The sequence below is a fragment of the Neophocaena asiaeorientalis genome, unplaced genomic scaffold (assembly GCF_003031525.2).
Source record: "Neophocaena asiaeorientalis asiaeorientalis breed wild unplaced genomic scaffold, Neophocaena_asiaeorientalis_V1.1 scaffold649, whole genome shotgun sequence".
In the NCBI taxonomy this organism is placed as follows: domain Eukaryota; kingdom Metazoa; phylum Chordata; class Mammalia; order Artiodactyla; family Phocoenidae; genus Neophocaena; species Neophocaena asiaeorientalis.
In genome coordinates, this window is record NW_020173202.1 from 3,366,969 (window position 1) to 3,386,850 (window position 19,882).

Genomic DNA, 19,882 nt, shown 5'->3' on the forward strand with positions numbered 1-19,882 from the left:
TATATCCAATCCAGATTCAGACTACGGGGTTTTTATTTGATCAGTTCTATATTATTTTACGCTGAGAACCCTTAATTTTTAAAGACACGTGGGATGATGAGTTAGTTAGAATAACAGAACACAACCACTAATATGATTATCAAAAGCACTGAAACATTTTTTCTTTGCTGTGATCTCTGAATTGTCAAAGGATGATAAGACCAGCATACAATGTATCAGAAAAGGACAGGTGAATGCACTGCTCTCTACAGTAGGGTGAGCTGCCTGGTCAGGCAGTATGTGGGCCAAGCAGAGGTTTGGGGGACAGCATGCCTGGGTTGGCAGTAGTGATTGATGTCCTCCGCAGGAGCAGCTGCTGGGTGTGATGTGTCGGTCATTTCATGGTTGGCATGAAGGTTTTTAAATGTCTTGACATATCTAGAGGCAACTGAGTTGCTTTTTTTATTTATCTAAATTTTCTTATTTTTGTTTTAGTTATTTTCAACTAGTTGCTTTTTTTGGACATGGTTGCCAAGTCAGTGCTGGAAGTCTGTCTCCAAATGGAAATGCCCGGTGAACTTGCTGTCATCTCCAGACCTTGGCAGGGATACACACCTAAAGGATAGCTTGGTGGGTTACCAACATGCCTGCAAGAATGTCTACATAATCTGGGGATCTCTCCAAATAGACAGACCCTAAACAATTTGCTTAAAAAGTCCTTCGCAGTCAGGATGCTGTCCTACTGGGGCAAACTTCTGATTTATAGTTTGGGCTATGAAGGCCCCACTAGTCCAGTATTATATGTATCTTTATATAAATTACATACATATCCACACACACGTGATATGGACTAAAAGGCCAGGATTTCCTGATAAAAAACTATAGTGAAATAGCCAAGTCAGTGATATTAGCAAGTGATATTACCTCCAAAAAGATGTGTTTATGGTGGCAGTGCATTTCAGGGTTAGCAGGGATGTTACCGGAACTAGCTGCTGGTCTTCACGCAGTGATCGACAGCAATGTCTCTAAGTTTGCCTTAGCAGCAGTGAAGCCTGACCAGCAGTAAGAGAATTGGGAATTATCACAAGTATAAGTCACCTGGGGCTGGAAGGAGCCTTAGCATGGTTGATGGCATTGATTTAGGAACCGCTTGTGTAAACAGAGGCATCGGAAACAATATCCCTCACTTGAAAGCTACCTCAGAGCCTTCCCTCAGGCTGACCCAGGGAAATTCCAGTGGCTGATTCCCTGTCCTTATTTGGGTTTACTTGCCATGTGGACAGTGCTGTGAGATGGGGAGATGGAAAGAGAAGACCTTTCAGTCTCTGGTCTATAAGCAGTGCCACTGGCTGACCAAAGTCAGTTTTGAAGTAGAGCTTCTCTTTGAACTCAGGAAGTCTCTTGGGGTTTTACCCAAATATTTTTCTCCTTGTTTTAACTTTGCAAATTTTAGGGGAGAAATGCTCTGAGTGATGGTTTGACTTAATTAGGCACATAACCCATTTTTATTATAGAAAGAAATATACATATAAGTAAAAAGATCATGTCACTTAGTCCCACTGTTCAGTTAACCAGTTCACACCTAGTGCATTTCATTCCAGATATTTTTGGTGTACATACATGTGTATAAATATTTTTACAAAAATAGCATACTATGAATACCATCTACAATGGTACCTTGGCATCTTTATCTTACTTGATGTGCATATAAGTCTGTATCATTAAGACTGTAGCCTCCTGCTGGACAGGTACACAACACCTAAAACAACATCTTCGTGTGTCTCCGGTATAATTATTTCCTTAGGATAAAGCCCTAGAAATGGAATCGGAGTCTAAGAGACGATGACTACTTTGAGGCTTCACACCGTTGTCTTTAGGCGGTCTCTGTTACATCTTGCTTCCAAACAAATTCCTCTGTGTAGCCAGTGCCCAGGCCACAGCTTTCAGCACAGGTGAAGACGGCCAGGACGCCCCAGTCGACACTCCTGCCCAGTCTGTCGGCCTTCAGGTAGTTGAGCAGTTGAGGCATGACCTGGGAAAAGGATAGCACAGTCAGAGCGCTCCTTGGCGGTGATGCGCACAGTCTGCTTTCAACAGACCAGACCTTCCTGGGGATCCTGGTCTCTCCATCTCCACAGCAAGATTACAGACATTAATGGTGTTAACATACTTAACAATCTAAAAATACTTTGCAACTATGTTTCTTTAAAGTCCCTCTCTATTTGGTGTCTTTCTTTTTCGTTTAAGAAAGAAGTTCCTAAGTATGATAAGATCAGCTGATCTATGTGACCTGGCTGTTAACCTAATTATTTTTTTATTAATAATATGCCACAAAATAGGGATGAGGCTTCTCTTTGGGCAACTCTTATTTTGGGTTATTTACAACCTGAATAGCAGATGCTGTTCCTATGACTCTGAAGAAACACTAACCTAGTAGAATACAAAAAGGAAATCTATTGATGTATTTGTATAGACTAGAAATGGGTCTTAGGAGTCAGTGGTCTCATGGGAAAGAGTAAGAGCCAGCACTGCCACTACTGTTATCAAGTTGCTTTATATAACCACCGTCAGCTCATCTTGGGCGTCAGTCAGAGCTCTGGCAGTAAGAACCAATTAGTTTTGGATCAGTCCACAAAAATCCTTTTTTTATCCTAAGAAACAAATATCACTTTATAAGGTTAGTGAATACACAATTCAGGAGCATTTCCGCCCAACCCAAACAGATTTTGATGCTAACAACTTCTGGCGGAGGGGGTGTTACCTTAATGATTACATTAATTTGTTCTCCTAACAAATCTACAAACCAAGACTAAACAGAGTAATCGTTCTGAAACACTCTCACAAAGGAGAGAGTCAAATATTGTAAAAAAGGTATATTATTTTAAATTATAAAAGTAACAATAGAGGCACTAAAATAATATTGACCCTAACCACACTGGGAAGTGGGCGATGGTCTAGATGGTGTGAGTGACTACATTTAAATCCTCACTACTGCAGAAGTCAGTCAACAGATGTCTAAAAAACTAGTAAACTGATAAATCTCAGAAAAAGCATGCTATTTAAAGATAGAAATAACTACCAGATAACCAGTAAAAGATAATTCCCTCCTTGTAACAAGCCCTAAGGTGGGGTAGGAAACTACTGATTTTCATTATAGGGAACCTTCCGTAACACCATAGGGACCCATATACATGTTACTTTGGCAAAGTTTTTTAATGCTTAAAATTATAAATCAGGGTAATTACATACTAAAATAGTACTTATTTAAGGTCATACCTGGAATTCAAATATTCTCTTGGCACCACAGGGGCAATCTGGAATATCCTTTTCTTGAGGGATATTTTCACCAGAGATCCAGATGGGGGCAATCCCTCTGCCGTATCTGAGAATCTAAAATCAATAAGGATCAGTTTAAATCACCAACATCTCATGTGATCTGAGGATCATCTAGAGAAGCTTTGTACATACTCTTACGATTGATGAAACGCTCATCTGAAAACCACTTTACTGTCTGTCCCCCTGCGCCCCTCCACTGGGCACAATTAATACCGTTCTCAGTGTCATCAAAGGCAGCGGTGCCCAACCTCTTTGGCACCAGGGACTGGTTTTGTCTCGTGGAAGACAATTTTTGCACGGACAGGGAGGGGGAAGGGGGTGGTTCTGGCGTGAATGCGAGCGATGGGGAGTGGCAGCTGAAGCTTCACGGTACCGGTCCTTGGCCCAGGGTTTGGGGCCCCCGATCAAAGGGACTGTTTCAGCTTATCTGATTCAGGATATCCAAATTATTTTTCTTAGATGTCAATATGGTTAGAATCTGAATCCTATGACTATTTTGTGAAGAGACTAACAATAATCCTATTTCCCCATCACCAGGTTGTCAACCTAACATGCAGCCCAGGGTCTGTGCTTACCTTCACACAGATATAAGGAAACTTAGTTAACAATTTTTAAAGGAACAAATACCAAGTGAGCCACAGTGTTTAAATAAAACAGAAGTAAATTTTGTTATAACATCTTATAACAAATGAGTGACCTTCCTCAATATTTCTTGTTAAAAGCATATGCGTTGCTAAAAACTACCTTCTCAGTATTTAGGACCTAGAACTACTCTTCCTGTAAGCCCCTGGATGTTTATTTGCTCTAGCGACTGACTTATGGGAATTTAGCTGTCTTCTTTAGTGATTCATGTTTATGTTAAGGGAAGTTAAGGGGAATAAAGTTAATGGAAGAAAAGAGGCAAAGGGAAACATTTGCTGAATACTTACTGTGAGTCTACAATCTACCTTAATCCTCAAAACCACTCTTTTTTTTTTTTCCCCCCACACTGTAGATACAATTACATCAGAAGGTCAATATGTAATTCAAGAAGCCAGAATTCTTCATAACAGCAAAACCCATTATTCTTTTCACAAAACCACAGTGGTCTTTGTGCTAAAGTTGCAGGTTGGTTTCTTAGTTCCCCAACCAGGGATCAAACCTGGGCCCCCAGCGATGGAAGTGCGAAGTCCTAACCACTGGACTGCCAGGGAATTCCCTACTCAGGGTTTATACCCCTAAACCACCACCTGAAAAGAACAGAAGGAGCTGTATATGAATTCTATTTTACCTGTTCTGGTTCAAAGGATATTTTGGTTTTAAACTTCTGGAAAATTCTATCTTCCCTAGATTCATGTTTTGCCATGGAATCCAGTTCTTCCTCAGGTGCTTCACCTAAAAAATTATCAACATAACTATTATGCAACAGGAATAATCTCCATGTCTGGACAATAAACACATGCTGAGGGAAGCCAGTTTTAAACAACCAACTTAGTGTTAAATCAGACAGTGAAGGCCAGATGTTTCCACAGGCTTTCCTATTTTAATTCATTAATGTTTGTGCTTTAAGACCATCTGACTTTGCAAGTACTCCATGAAGCATTATTACTATGCCGGCTCCTAGTAAGAGCTTTTAAAACTCCAAATTAAAAGGACAGACCCCAAGTCCCAGTCTGAGGACTGCTGTGCCCAGCACACAAAATGGCACCCAAAAAATATGAGCCCTGCTTATCACTAGTGTCCTTCACCCATCTGGACTCTTACTTCCAATCTCTTCATGTTTCATCTCTCCTTTCCCTTACACTCATTCAGTCATCACATGCCCTAACCCTACCAGCTCACTCCTTCACACTCACCTCTGGAATCTCAGCTACCTGAAACACCGCCATCCCCAACAGGATCAAGTCTTTGTAACTCAGAAGATATTTCTGATACCCTGAAAGTGAACTGTAAGCCAGTAAGGTGACATTCTAATCCAAAATTTAATTTAGATTCTGAAATCTAAATTTTGAGCTCAAGTTTTGGAGTCAGTAAGGCGTGAGCTCAAACTTCAGCTCTAGAACTTAACAACTTTAGTCAGTTACACGACCAAGCAAGTTATACCCAGAACCTCAAATTCCTCACTGCAAAATGGGGCAGAGTTTCTAACATACTGTTCTGATGTCAAGACTTTAATAAGATCATGCACCAAAGGCCCGTGGTACAGAGTGAGTGTTGGATAAACTCTGGCTACGGCTCAGTCTCAGCACAGGCACTGCTCCAGAGTCTGATAGCCGTGAGGCGACTGATGAAATCAAGTATCTGAAACTTGCCAGATAAAAGGGCCCCCTGCTGCCCACCAAACACTGCTAGGCACTCTCATGTCCACCATCTCAATCAGAGAAACAAACCCTGGAGCCAGATAAACTTCCCAAGTTTCCAGCATCCTGTGCAGCCCCACCCCGCTGACCACCTGGATACCTCCTCTGACACCTTTACAGGACCAGAACGCTCCTGTATATGCCAAGGAGGGAAGTACAGAAAGGATATCTTCAAATGAGGCAGTATTTGAAAAGTATAGGTTGCAGCCTCCCAAGTGAGTTGCCTTTTCCTATCAGTGCTTCTCTTCTTGGCATCTTGAGCCCTTCCTTTCAAGCATTATATTTAATCACTTAATGAAAGAGTTTTTTATTCTTTTTTTTTTTTTACATTTCTATTGCTTATTACTTTATTGGCCCCATGTCTGAGGGAGTAGAGACAGTGTGGATCAATGGCATGCACTGTCCAGTTTAGATACAGCATGGTTTCATTTCACTGGACACTCAATACAGGGAGTTCTCTCTCACCTGTTATTGGAAATTTTCTATCAGACTCCTTCATCAGTGAATTCTTCCCCAAAGCACACTCTCTAACACTACTACCCACCAACAAACATAGCATCCCTCTCCCCAGGTGCTTTTAAACATCTGGCACTGAATCTCCTCATATGTTAGTTAAACAGAAAAACGTTTTTTGTCTTAGCAATGATCTAAGACGGGTGTCTCCAAACTGGTTCTCTAATCCCTAGGTCTCCATGGCAGGTCGTCAGTGTCCCCTGAAATGGGTGACAACATGTCCCTTGAGGCTGGAATGTTGGGACACTTGACCCTCTACTTTCTCTCTGCTTCAACTAGATTCACTATTCTTCCCCCCACCCTTTTCCTTTTTTTTCTTATACATATATCCCCTTTTATAGATTTCCTTCCTATTTAGTTCACCACAGAGCACTGAGTAGAGTTCCCTATGCTATACAGTAGGTTCTCATTAGTTATCTATTTTATACATAGTAGTGTATATTTAATGAATGAGTTTTGAAACTGATTCCTTACCCATGCTACCTATAATCTCTGATTCATCATCTTTTCCCACAACTTCAGGCATAATCTCATCTTCTGTTTCTATTACAATTTCAAATTCTGGAAAAAGGAAGCTGTGGTCTGGAACTGTACTGTCCAAATCACCTGAAACAAAGTAAGGTAACTAGCATCATTAGTAATCATTTGAGTTTGGAAGGTCAAATAATTTCCTATATCTGAAGTGTATTCCATGTCATAACAGGTTTCCCTAGTAATTAACATATGTAGCTCCAGCATTTTAGATTATGGCTCATAAATTAAATGACTATACTAAAGCTAGGCTGGGACGTGAGTGGGCAAGACCTCACAGTTCCTTCTTCATAAAGGTGTTTATGTCACTAGTTAACCAAAGCTTTGAAAAGTATTACACCTTTTGTAATGTTAACATTTATCCTCAAAATGAAAGATTTGGCCTGACAGACACTATGAAACTGAGCTCAGATTTAAAAATAAAAACAGAACTGACTGACCTTCTTTTGTACAAGCCTGCTTATGTCCCAATCTCCAGTCCAGAGTCTGATGCTCCTTGCTGCAGTAATGTGCCTTGTGACATCGGGAGCATGTTTTGGGGCCTAAACAGCCGCAAACTCTGCACAGATGAGCACCGGACTCGAGCTGGAGGCACACGGATTCTCCCGTCTCCGGCGGAGGATCGTCAGAAGGTGGCTCATAGGCGTAGAAGTCATTTCTCCTAGGCAACTGATTTCTAAAAACTAAGGAGAGAGGAGGAGAAACGTTACACATGTTTAAATAAAACAACATAGCAATTCAAATACTTGAGCCTTCACACAGGACTGAAAAGACAGTCATTTTTTAAAAAGAATAGAAAGTTTTTGCTTTCAAAAAGCTTATTTGCTGGAAAGGAAGAAAAAATAAGAGTGAAAACGAGAAACTTTTTAAAGTCCATACAACTAAGTAGGCTCTCTGAGCTTGTTCAAATTAGTAACAAAAGTAACATTAAGTCAGACTACATACATATGAGCAACGTATTGGAACCCAGGTTTCCGAAAAATTACAGGTTCTATTATCTGAACACCCACTACCGACTGATTAACAAAAAGCTGGGGTCGAAGAAGGCGCGAGCCCTTGGAACTAACCCCCACCCCCGGAAACGCTCGCGGGGTACAGGGGAGAGGCCCGCGGCGGGGTCGCAGAGGAGGCTGCACGGTCCCTGGGCCCTGACCACGAGCAAGGCAGCGCACGCGCGACCGGGGCCGCAGGCCACTCACCGCGCACGCGCTACCCGGGCCCCGGGCCGCTCACCGCGTAGGCCGGCGCAGCACGGTGGCGTTCGGCAGCAGAAAAGGAAGAGGCCGCGGTGGAAGGCGTCGGCGCGGCCCGGAAGCGGCGCGTACACCTGCAGCAGGAAGGCCAGTGGGCGGCCGCACAGCGCGCAGGCCAGCCCCGCGGGCCCCGGCAGTCCGGCTGCGCCAAGCCACGCCGGCCGGCCGCCCACCTTACTGGGGAACTGATCGCTGCGCAGCCGCCACGCCGGCGCCGCCTCCACAAAACCCAGCTCAGCCAGCCCGACGCTCCCGGATGCCATGGGTGCAGGAATCAGGCCCCTCGAACTGCCGCCCCGCCGCCGACAGCGGAAGTCGGCGTGGAAGCGCGGAGGACGGCCGGCCAGAAGCAATTGGACGGCAGTGGAGAGGGGGCGGGGCCATGGGGAGGCCTGGCGTGGGCCGGCTTCGTTGTCCCTGACTTACGATTGGTTGCTGGGGCAGGGGCGCAAAGCCGGTTGAGTCCCCGGGGGTCACGTGGAGGTTTTGGAGGGCGTTTAGGTGAGCTAAGTCGGAGCGTGGGCTCTCTGACTTCCTGACGGCCTGGGCGCGTCCTGCAGACGCTGTTGAACGCTCTAGGTCTGGGAGCACATATCCGCTCACCTAGGGGCGGATGACCCCAGTCGCCTCCTGAGCCCTGGAGGCGGGGCTGTAGGGTGGCGGGGAGAGGCAGGGTGGAGATGCTGAAAGATTCAGAAATGTCGTTCGCCCAGTTGATCCAGGAAAGGGACGGAGGGTGGCGTGAAGGGTGCAGTTAGGGAGAGGGTTTAGGATGGTGGGGAAGGGATAAGCTTAGGGGTTAGGGCCTAGAGTTAAGGGTTAGGAGTTAGGTTTGGGTTTAGAGATTGGGCCAAGGGCTAAGAGTTGGGGGTTAGTGTTGTAAAAATTAATAAGCAGAAACCTCAAGTAGGACGGAGAGACCAGAACGGAGAGCTCTCATGCGTTACCGCAATTGCGGAGACCCACAGTGAGAAGAAAGACTCATTTCCTGGCCTCAGGAAAGGACTGAGCCAGGACTCAAGGACTCAGCCAATAAAAAGTTGTGTACTGTTTGCTATAGCCTGTCCAGGGTCCTCTTCCTTTCTGCAGAGGTGTTTCCTTCCCGTGACTCATGGGGATGCTCATGTGCCTTGCTGTGGTTGCAGACCTCCAAGTTGTGATTTTCTCCCGATCCTGAGAATAAACCCATATTTGCTGGAGAAATATCTGGCTGTTTGTTTCAGGTCAACACCAGGAAAACTAACTCAGGAAATGACCTAATCTCCCTTATATACCATCTTCAGTTAAAAAACAAAAGGTGTTGGGAGAGGAGGGAAGCCAGTTAAAGGAGGTCATCAGGCAGTGCATAGTAAACAAGGGTATGTTTGTTATGTAGATTTAAGTCCAGACCTTCGCCATAGGTAAAAGTTTCTTGAGCTTCAGTTACCCTATTCCTGGTACAGAGAGGGAGACACCCTTTCAAATGGAGATTTACCTCATAAATTCCCCTTACAGAGGGAAACACTACTTGGTTTTCTGAGCTCTTGTGTGCTTCTTTTTAACCCTAACCCTAACCCTGACCCTAACCCTACCCTAACCCTAACCCTAACCCTAACCCCACGGTGCTCAGGGTCTAGGACAGGTAGAGGGAGAATTTAAAAGGTAGAAGGCAGAGCGTTATGTTGGGGTGGGTTCAACATCCACCCCAGTAAATCAGAAGCAGGAGGTTAACATATCCTGGGGGGAGAGAGACCCTGTGAACAGAGGTCCTGGGGATGCACTGATCATAACCCCCTGAGGTCATATGTGCCTGTCTGACGGGAGGTCCTATATGTGGGCCACCTGTGCGTGAGGGGGTCGAAGTTGGGTTTGGACACAGAGTTGATGAAATGTGCTGGTACCTCCCTTTGTGGAAATGTTTTCGAATCACAGGGAAGCGGAGAGTCTTCTGGATGTTCTCTTTGTCAAGAAAAATAAATAAGATATAGGAACTTGATGGACACATCCCTAGTGACTGATGATATCCCATCTGCAAATAGACAATATAACTTTCTCATTTGTTGGCTGCACTGAGAATATGAGAATTCAGAGACAGAAAAAACTTGAAATGTCCCTTGGGGCAGCTGACCGTCGTGGAGAGGTAATTCTCAATCCCAACCGAAACCACCTTCCCTGCCACCCGCTGCACCGGCTCCTGGGACTAGACTCTGAGCTCCCCCTACAGCCCAGCCTCTCCTGTCTCCCTGCAGAGAGGTTTGTGTCTGGGCTCACACTGACTTCCTCTCACTGTCCCTTGCACAGTAATACACGGCTGTGTCCTCGGTGGTCACAGAACTCAGCTGCAGGGAGAACTGGTTCTTGGACGTGTCATCAGTGATGGAGATTCGGCCTTGGAAAGCAGGTTGTAGCTTGTACTCCCTGTCCAGTACCCCATCCACTCCAACCCTTCCCCAGGGCGTGGGCAGATCCAATTCCAGTAGTAACTGCTGGTTACAGAGCCCCCAGAGACAGCACAGGTGAGGGACAGGGTCTGTGAGGGTTTCACCAGTCCTGGGCCAGACTCTGCAGTGTCAGATCAGACAGGGCACCTGAGAACAAGGAGAATCAGTCCCTGTTAGCCACCTGAAGCCACAATCATCCCCATAGACCGGCCCTGAACCTGAGACACTCACCTTGGGGATCCGTCATCAGGCAGAGGAAAAGACCCCACAGCTGCATCTCCTAGACCACAGTTCTGCCTCCCCCAGAGACCACAGCCGTGCCTGAGGAGAGAGCTTTGAGCTCCCGCTAGGCAAGGGTTAGGGTTAGGGTACGGGTACGGGAAAGGGTACGGGTTAGGGTATGGGTTAGTGTTAGTGTACGTGTTAGGATTACGGTACGGTTTAGGGTAAGGCTTAGGGTAAGGGTTAGGGTTACGGTTAGGGTTAGGGTTAGGGAACGGGTACGGTTCATGGTACAGGTTAGGGTACGACAATGGGTTAGGGTTAGAGTACATGTTAGGGTATGGGTTAGTGTTAGTGTACGGGTTAGAATTAGGGTACGGCTTAGGGGAAGGCTTAGGGTAAGGGTTAGGGTTAGGGAACGGGTACGGTTTCAGGAACAGGTGAGAGTACGACAATGGCTTAGGGTTAGGGAATGTGTTAGGGTAAGGGTTAGTGTACGGTTTAGGATTAGGGTACGGCTTAGGGTAAGGGTTATGGTTATGGTTAGGGTTAGGGTTAAGGAACGGGTATGGTTTAGGGTTCAGGTTAGGGTAAGACAATGGGTTAGGATTAGGGTACGGTTTAGTGTAAGGCTTAGGGTAAGGGTTAGGGTTAGGTTTAGGGTTATGGTTAGGGTTACGGAACGGTTATGGTTTAGGGTACAGCTTAGGGTTTGACAAAGGTTTAGTGTTAGTGTTAGGGTTAGGGTTAGGGTTAAGGTATGGGTTAGTGTTAGTGTACGGGTTACGATTATGGAACGGGTTAGGGTAAGGCCTAGGGTAAGGGTTAGGGTTAGGATTAGGGTTAGGGAACGGGTGCGGTTTAGGGTACTGGTAAGGGTACGACAACGGGTTAGGGTTAGTGTACGTGTTAGGGTATGGGTTAGTGTTAGTGTACGGGTTACGATTATGGAACGGGTTAGGGTAAGGCCTAGGGTAAGGGTTAGGGTTAGGATTAGGGTTAGGGAACGGGTGCGGTTTAGGGTACTGGTAAGGGTACGACAACGGGTTAGGCTTAGGGTACGTGTTAGGGTACGGGTTAGGATTAGGGTACGTGTTGGGGCAAGGCTTCGGGTAAGGGTTACGATTAGGGTTAGGGTTATGGTTAGTGAACGGGTAAAGCTTAGGGTACAGGTTAGAGTATGACAACGGGTTAGGGTTAGGGTACGTGTTAGGGTACGGGTAAGTGTTAGTGTACAGGTTAGGATTAGGGTACGGGTTAGAGTAAGGCATATGGTAAGGGTTAGGGTTAGGGAACGGGGACGGTGTAGGGTGTAGGTTGGTGTATGACAACGCTCTAGGGTTAGGGTACGGGTTAGTGTTAGTGTACGGGTTAGGATTAGGGTACGGGTTAGGTTAAGGCTTCGGGTAAGGGTTGCCGTTACAGTTAGGGTTAGGGAACGAGTACGGTTTAGGGAACAGGTTAGGGTACTTCAACACTCTAGGGTTAGTGTACGTATTATGGTATGGGTTATTGTTAGTGTATGGTTTAGGATTAAGGTACCGGTTAGGGTAAGGATTTGGGTAAGGTTTATGGTTACGGTTTGTGTTAGGGTTAGAGTTAGGGAACGGGTACGGTTTAGGGTACAAGTTAGAGTACGACAACACTGTAACGTTACTGTATGTGTTAGGGTATGGGTTAGTGTTAGTGTACAGGTTAGGATTAAGGTACAGGTTAGGTTAAGGCTTCGGGTAAGGGATTTGGATACAGTTAAGATTAGGGTTAGGGTTAGGTTTAGGGAACCTGTACGGTTTCGGGTATAGGTTGGGGTATGACAACGCTTTAGAGTTAGCATATGTGTTAGGTGACAGGTTATTGTTAGTGTACAGGTTAGGATTAATGTACGGGTTAGTGTAAGGCTTCCGGTAAGGGTTATGGCTACGGTTAGGTTTAGGGTTAGGGTTAGGGAACGGGTACGGTTTAGGGTACAGGTTAGTGTATGACAACGCTCTAGGGTTAGCGTACGTGATAGGGTACGGGTTAATGTTAGTATACTGGTTAGGACTAAGGTATGGGTTACGGAAAGGCTTCAGGTAAGGGTTATGGTTATGGTTAGGGTTAGGGTTAGTGTTACGGAACGGGTACGGTTTAGGGTACAGGTTAGTGTACGACAACACTCTAGGGTTAGCGTACGTGTTAGGGTACGAGTTAGTGTTAGTGTACGGGTTAGGATTAAGGTACGGGTTAGGGTAAGGCTTCTGGTAAGGGTTACGGTTAGGGTTAGGATTAGGGTTAGGGAACGGGTATGATTTAGGGTACAGGTTAGGTTACGTCAATGCTCTAGGGTTCGGGTACATGTTAGGGTATGGGTTATTGACAGCGTACGGGTTAGGATTAAGTTACGGGTTAGGGTTAGGCTTTGGGTAAGTGTTACGGTAACAGGGTTAGGGTTAGGGTTAGGGAACGTGTATGGTTTAGGGTACAGGTGAGTATACGACAACGCTCTAGGGTTAGCGTATGTTTTAGGGTATGGTTTAGTGTTAGTGTACAGCTTAGGATTAAGGTATGGGTTAGGGTAAGGCTTCAGGTAAGGGATATGGTTACGGTTAAAATTAGGGTTAGGGTTAGGGAACGGGTACATTTTAGGGTATAGGTTAGAGTATGACAATGCTCTAGGGTTACCGTATGTTTTAGGGTATGGGTTAGTGTTAGTGTACGTTTTAGGATTAAGGTACTGGTTAGGGTAAGTCTTCAGGTAAAGGTTACGGTTATGGTTAGGGTTAGGGTTAGGGAATGGGTATGATTTAGGGTACAGGTTAGTTTACGACAACACTCTAGGGTTAGCGTACGTGTTAGGGTACGGGTTAGTGTCAGAGTATGGTTTAGGATTCAGTTACGGATTAGGGTAAGGCTTCAGGTAAGTGTTACGGTAACGCTTAGGGTTAGGATTAGGGTTAGGGAACGGGTACGGTTTAGGGTACAGGTGAGTGTACGACAACGCTCTAGGGTTAGCCTACCTTTTAGGGTACAGGTTAGTGTTAGTGTATGGGTTAAGATTGAGGTAAGGGTTAGGGTAAGCCTTCAGGTAAGGGATATGTTTAGGGTTAGGATTAGGATTAGGGTTAGGGAACGGGTACGTTTTAGGGTATAGGTTAGGGTACGACAATGCTCTAGGGTTAGCGTATGTTTTAGGGTATGGATTAGTGTTAGTGTACGTTTTAGGATTATGGTACGGTTTAGGGTAAGTCTTTGGATAAAGGTTACGGTTATGGTTGTGGTTAGTGTTAGGGAACGGGTGTGATTTAGGGTACAGGTTAGGTTACGACAACGCTCTAGGTTTAGTGCACCTGTTAGGGTATGGGTTAGTGTCAGGGTACGGGGTAGGATTATGTTACGGGTTAGGGTAAGGCTTCGGGTAAGTGTTACAGTTACGGTTATGGTTAGGGTTAGGGAACCTGTACGTTTTCGAGTACAGGTTAGGGTATGACAATGCTCTAGGATTAGCATATGTGTTTGGTGATGCGTTAGTGTTAGTGTACATTTTAGGATGAAGGTACCGGTTAGGGTAAGGCTTCAGGTAAGGGTTACGGTATTGTTAGGGTTAGGGTTAGTGTTAGGGAACGGGTACACTTTAGAATACAGGTTAGTGTACGACAACGGTCTAGGGTTAGCGTATGTGTTAGGGTATGGGTTAGTGTTAGTGTACGGGTTAGGATTAAGGTACGGGTTAGGGCAAGGCTGCGGGTAAGGGTTCCAATTACTGTTAGGGTTAGGGTTAGGTAAGGGGTATGATTTAGGGTACAGGTTAGGGTATGACAATGCTGTAGGATTAGCGTATGTGTTAGGGTATGGGTTAGGGTTAGTGTATGTTTCAGGATTCAGGTACGGGTTAGGGTAAGGCTTCGGGTAAATTTACGGTTATGGTTATACTTAGGGTTAGGGAATGGATACGGTTTAGGGTACCAGTTAGTGTGCGACAACGCTCTTGGTTTAGCATACGTGTTAGGGTACATGTTAGTGTCAGTGTACGGGCTAGGATTAAGGTACGGGTTAGAGTAGGGCTTCGGGTAAGGGTTACGGTTACGGTTAGGGTTAGGGTTAGAGAACGGGTACGGTTGAGGGTACAGGTAAGTGTATGACAACTCTCTAGGGTTAGCGTACATGTTAGGGTATGAGTTAGTGTTAGTGTATGGGTTAGGATGTATGGGTTAGGATTAAGGTGCGTGGTTGGGTAAGGCTTCGGGTAAGGGTTACAATTAGGGTTAGGGTCAGGGAACAGGTACGGTTTAGTGTACCGGTTAGGGTATTACAATGCTCTAGGGGTAGTGTACGTGTTAGGGTACGGTTTAGTGTTACTGTACAGGTTAGGATTAAGCTACGGGTTAGGGTAAGGCTTCGGGTAAGGGTCACGGTTACGGTTAGGGTTAGGGTTAGGTTTACAGAACGGGTACGATTTAGGGTACAGGTGATTGTTCGACAACGCTCTAGTGTTAGTGTATGTGTTAGCGTATGGGTTAGTGTTAGTGTACGGGTTAGGATCAAGGTACAGGTTAGGGTAAGGCTTTGAGTAAGGTTTACAGTTTCGGTTAGGTTTAGGATTAAAGTGTGGGAATAGGTACGCTTTAGGGTACAGGTTATTGTACGACAACGCTCTAGTGTTAGCATATGTGTTAGGGTATGGTTTAGTGTTAGTGTAAGGGTTACGATTAAGGTACGGGTTAGGGTAAGGCTTCGGGTACGGGTTACGGTTACGGTTAGAGTTCAGGGTAGCTTTAGGAACGGGTACATTTTAGTGTATTGGCTAGTGTACAACAATGCTCTAGGTTTAGCGTACATGTTAGAGAATGAGTTAGTGTTAGTGTATGGGTTAGGATCAAGGTACCAGTTAGGGTAAGGCTTTGGGTAAGAGTTACTGTTACGGTTAGGATTAGGGTTAGGGAATGGTACGGTTTAGGGTACAGGTTAGAGTACGACAACGCTCTATGGTTAACGTACATGTTAGGGTATGTGTTACTTTTAGTGTACGGGTTAGGATTAAGGTACGGGTTAGAGCAAGGCTTCAGGTAAGTGTTACGGTTAAGGAAAGGGGTAGGGTTAGGGTTCGGGAACGGGTACAGTTTAGGGTACAAGTTAGGGTAGGACAACGCTCTAGGGTTAGCATACATGTTAGGGTAAGGTTTAGTGTTAGTGTACGGGGTAGGATTAAGGTTAGGGTTAGGGTAAGGCTTCGGATAAGGGTTACTGTTATGGTTAGGGTTTGGGTTAGGGTTAGGGAACGGGTACAATTTAGGGTACAGTTGAGTGTACGATAACGCTCTAGTGTTAGTGTATGTGTTACGGTATGGGTTAGTGTTAGTGTACCGGTTAGGATCAAGGTTCGGGTTAGGGTAATGCTTTGGGTAAGGTTTACGGTTACGGTTAGGTTTAGGGTTAGGGTGGGAACAGGTACGCCTTAAGGTTAGTGTATGACAATGCTCTAGGGTTAGCGTACGTGTCAGAGTATGGGTTAGTGTTAGTGTATGGGTTAGGACTAATGTACGGGTTAGGGTAAATCTTCAGGTAAGGGTTAGGGTTAGGGTTAGAGTTAGGGATAGGGAATTGGTAAGGTTTAGCGTACAGGTTAGGGTACTTCAACACTCTAGAGTTAGCGTACATGTTAAGGTACAGGTCAGTATTAGTGTATGGGTTAGGATTAAGGAACAGGTCATGGCAAGGCTTCTGGTAAGGGTTACGGCTAGGGTCAGTGTTAGTGTTAGGGTTAGGGAAAGGGTACGGTTTAGGGTACAGGTCAGTGTGCAACAATGCTCTAGGGTTAGCATACCTGTTAGGGTATAGGGTAGAGTTAGTGTACGGGCTAGGATTAAGTTACGGGTTAAGGTAAGCCTTCCGGTAAGGATTACGGTTATGGTTAGGCTTAGGGTTAGCGTTAGGGTACTGGTACGTTTTAGGGTACAGGTTAGTGTACAACGCCGCTCTATGGTTAGCATACGTGTAAGTATTAGAATATGGGTTAGGATTAAGGTAACGGTTATGGTTAGGCTTAGTGTTAGCGTTAGGGTTCTGGTACGTTTTAGGGTACAGGTTAGTGTACAACGCCGCTCTATGGTTAGCATACGGGTAAGTATTAGAATATGGGTTAGGATTAAGGTACGGTTTAGGGTAAGGCTTCGGATAAGGGTTACAATTAAGCTTAGGTTTAGGGTTAGGTAACGCATACGGTTTAGGGTACAGGTTAGGGTATGACAACGCTCTAAGGTTAGCATACATGTTAGGGTACGGGTAAGTGTTAGTGTATGGGTAAGGATTAAAGTACGGGTGAGGGTAAGGCTTCGGGTAAGAGTTACGGTTATGGTTAGGGTTAGGGTTAGGGAACAGGTACAGTTTACGTTACAGTTTAGGGTATGACAACACTCTAGGGTTAGCGTACAACAATTAAGCTTAGGTTTAGGGTTAGGTAACGCATACGGTTTAGGGTACAGGTTAGGGTATGACAATGCTCTAAGGTTAGTGTACATGTTAGGGTACAGGTAAGTGTTAGTGTACGGGTAAGGATTAAGGTACGGGTTAGGGTAAGAGTTACGGTTACGGATAGGGTTAGGGTTAGAGAACAGGTACGTTTTACGGTACAGTTTAGGGTACGACAACGCTCTAGGGTTAGCGTACGTGTTAGGGTAATGGTTACTGTTAGTGTATGGGTTAGGATTAAGGTACGTGTTTGGGTAAGGCTTCGTGTAAGGGGTACGGTTACGGTTAGGGTTAGGGTTAGGGTTAGGTTTGAGGTACTGTTTAGGGTACATGTTTTGGTACGATCAAGCTCTAAGGTTAGCGTACGTGTTAGGGTAATGGTTACTGTTAGTGTATGGGTTAGGATTAAGGTACGTGTTTGGGTAAGGCTTCGTGTAAGGGTTACGGTTACGGTTAGGGTTAGGGTTAGGGTTAGGTTTGAGGTACTGTTTAGGGTACATGTTTTGGTACGATCAAGCTCTAAGGTTAGCGTATGTGTTAGGGTATGGGTTAGTGTTAGTGTAAGGGTTAGCATCAAGGTATGGGTTAGGGTAAGGCTTCAGATAAGGGTTACAGTTACAGTTAATGTTAGGGTTGGAGTTAGGGAACGGGTATGGTTAGTGTTCAGGTCAGGGTACAACAACAGTTTAGGGTTAGTGTACATGTTAGGGTATGGGTTAGTGTTAGTGTATGGGTTAGGATTAAGGTACATGTTAGGGTAAGGCTTTGGGTAAGGGTTAGGTTTAGGGTTAGGTTTTGGGTTAGGGTTAGGGAATGGGGACGGTTTAGGGTACAGGTTTGGGTATGACAACGGTTTAGGGTTAGCGTACGTGTTAGGGTATGGGTTAGTGTTAGTGTGTGGGTTAGGATTAGGGTATGGGTTAGGGTAAGGCTTTGGGTAAGACTTAGGTTTAGGGTTAGGATTAGGGAACAGATACGGTTTAGGGTACGGGTTAGGGTACAACAACGCTTTAGGGTCAGCGTACGTGTTAGGGTACAGGTTAGGTTTAGGGTACGGGATAGGGTAAGGCTTCGGGTAAGTGTTAGGGTTAGGGTAAGGGTTAGGGTTAGGGTTAGGGAATGAGTATGGTTTAGGGTACATGTTAGGGTAAAACAGTGGTTTAGGGTTAGTGTATGTGTTAGGGCATGGGTTAGTGTTAGTGTACGTGTTAGGATTAGGGGACGGGTTAGGGTTAGGCTTTGGGTAAGGGTTACAGTTACGGTAAGGGTTAGGATTAGGGTTAGAGTTAGGGTTAGGGGACAGGGACGGTTTAGGGTACAGGTTAGGGTACGACAACGGTTTAGGGTGAGCGTACGTGTTAGCGTACAGGTTAGTGTTAGCGTACGGGTTAGGATTAGGGGACGGGTTAGGGTAGGGCTTCGGGTAAGGGTTAGGGTTAGGGTACGTGTTAGTGTATGGGTTAGGATACAGGTTAGTGTATGACAACACTCTCAGGTTAGTCTATGTGTTAGGGTACGAGTTGGTATTACTGTACGGGTTAGGATTATGGTACGGGTTAGTGTAAGACTTCTGGTAAGGGTTCCAGTTACTGTTAGATTTAGGGTTAGGTTTAGGGAATGGGTATGATTTAGGGTACAGTTTAGGGTATGACAACGCTCTAGGGTTAGGGTATGTGTTAGGGTATGGGTTAGTGTTAGTGTACGGGTTAGGATTAAGGTACAGGTTAGGGTAAGGCTTCGGGTAAGGGTTACAGTTACGGTTAGGGTTAGGGTTAATGGTAGGGAACCTGTACGGTTTCGGGCACAGGTTAGGGTGTGACAGCATGTGCTGTTTAGGGCACATGTTCGCGTATGGATTACTGTTAGTGTACAGGTTAGGAATAGTGTACGGGTTAGCATAAGGCTTAGGGTAAGGGTTAGGGTTAGGGTTAGGGAACGGGCACGGTTTAGGGTACAGGGTAGGGTACGATAACTGGTTAGGTTTAGGGTTAGGGTTAGGGTTAGGGTTAGGGAATGGTTATGGTTTAGGATACAGGTTAGTGAACCACAACGGGATATGACTAGGGCATGTGTTAGGGTATGGGTTACTGTTAGTGTACAGGTTAGGATTAGGGGACGGGTTAGGGTAAGGCATATGGTAAGGGATAGGGTTATGGTTAGGGTTTGGGAACGGGTCCGGTTTAGGGTACAGGTTAGGGTACAACAACGGGTTAGGTTTAGTGTGTGTGTTAGGGTACAGGTTAGTTTTAGTGTTGGGGTTAAGATTAGGTTATGGCTTAGGGTTAGGCATAGGCTAAGGGTTATGGTTATGGTTAGGGTTAGGATTTGGGTTAGCATTAGGGAATGGGTTAGGATTGCAGTACGGTTTAGGGTAAGGCTTATGGTAAGTGTTAGGGTTAGGGTTAGGGTTAGGGAATGGGTACAGTTTAGGGTTAGGGTTAGAGTATGACAATGAGTTAGAGTTAGGATACGTGTTAGGGTACGGGTTAGTGTTAGTGTATGGTTTAGGATTAGGGTTAGGGTTAGGGTAAGGCTTAGTGTAAGGCTTATGGTTAGGGTTGTGGTTAGGGTTAGGGTTACAGAATGGCTATGGATTAGGGTACAGTTTAGGGTACGACAACGGGTTAGGATTAGGGTATGGGTTAGTGTAAGGCTTAGAGTAAGGGTTAGGGTTAGGTTTACGGTTATGGTTAGGGTTAGGGAACGGGTATGGTTTAGGGTACAGCTTAGGGTTCGACAAGGTTTAGTGTTAGGGTACGTGTTAAGGTATGAGTTAGTGTTAGTGTACAGGTTACGATTACGGTACGGGTTAGGGTAAGGCCTAGGGTAAGGGTTAGGGTTAGGG

The 19,882-nt window shown here is 45.4% G+C and overlaps 1 protein-coding gene across 2 annotated transcripts; it reads right to left on the reverse strand.

The window, feature by feature from the left end:
* Positions 1–1,455: 1,455 nt before the first annotated feature.
* On the reverse strand, positions 1,456–8,265 carry PDCD2 (programmed cell death 2). Of its 2 annotated transcripts, XM_024744884.1 has the most exons (6): positions 7,932–8,265; positions 7,139–7,381; positions 6,642–6,773; positions 4,586–4,689; positions 3,256–3,369; positions 1,456–2,011 (listed from the first exon to the last, which is right to left on the reverse strand). In XM_024744884.1, exons 1-6 carry the CDS (start codon positions 8,212–8,214, stop codon positions 1,853–1,855), a joined length of 1,035 nt encoding a protein of 344 aa, XP_024600652.1. In that variant the 5' UTR covers positions 8,215–8,265; the 3' UTR covers positions 1,456–1,852. The 2 variants fall into 2 exon arrangements, with proteins under 2 accessions (XP_024600652.1, XP_024600653.1); XM_024744885.1 differs by lacking the exon at positions 6,642–6,773.
* Between the last annotated feature and the right edge of the window lie 11,617 nt (positions 8,266–19,882).

Bases quoted from the DNA above. Each gene is read 5' to 3' on its own strand.
- PDCD2 (XM_024744884.1), bottom strand. From the start codon at position 8,214: ATGGCATCCGGGAGCGTCGGGCTGGCTGAGCTGGGTTTTGTGGAGGCG. The intron at 7,382-7,931 runs GTGAGCGGCCCG...CTCTCTCCTTAG, and splicing joins GTGCTGCGCCGGCCTACGCG to TTTTTAGAAATCAGTTGCCT. The intron at 2,012-3,255 runs GTATGACCTTAA...TCCTTTTCCCAG, and splicing joins AGAGAATATTTGAATTCCAG to GTCATGCCTCAACTGCTCAA.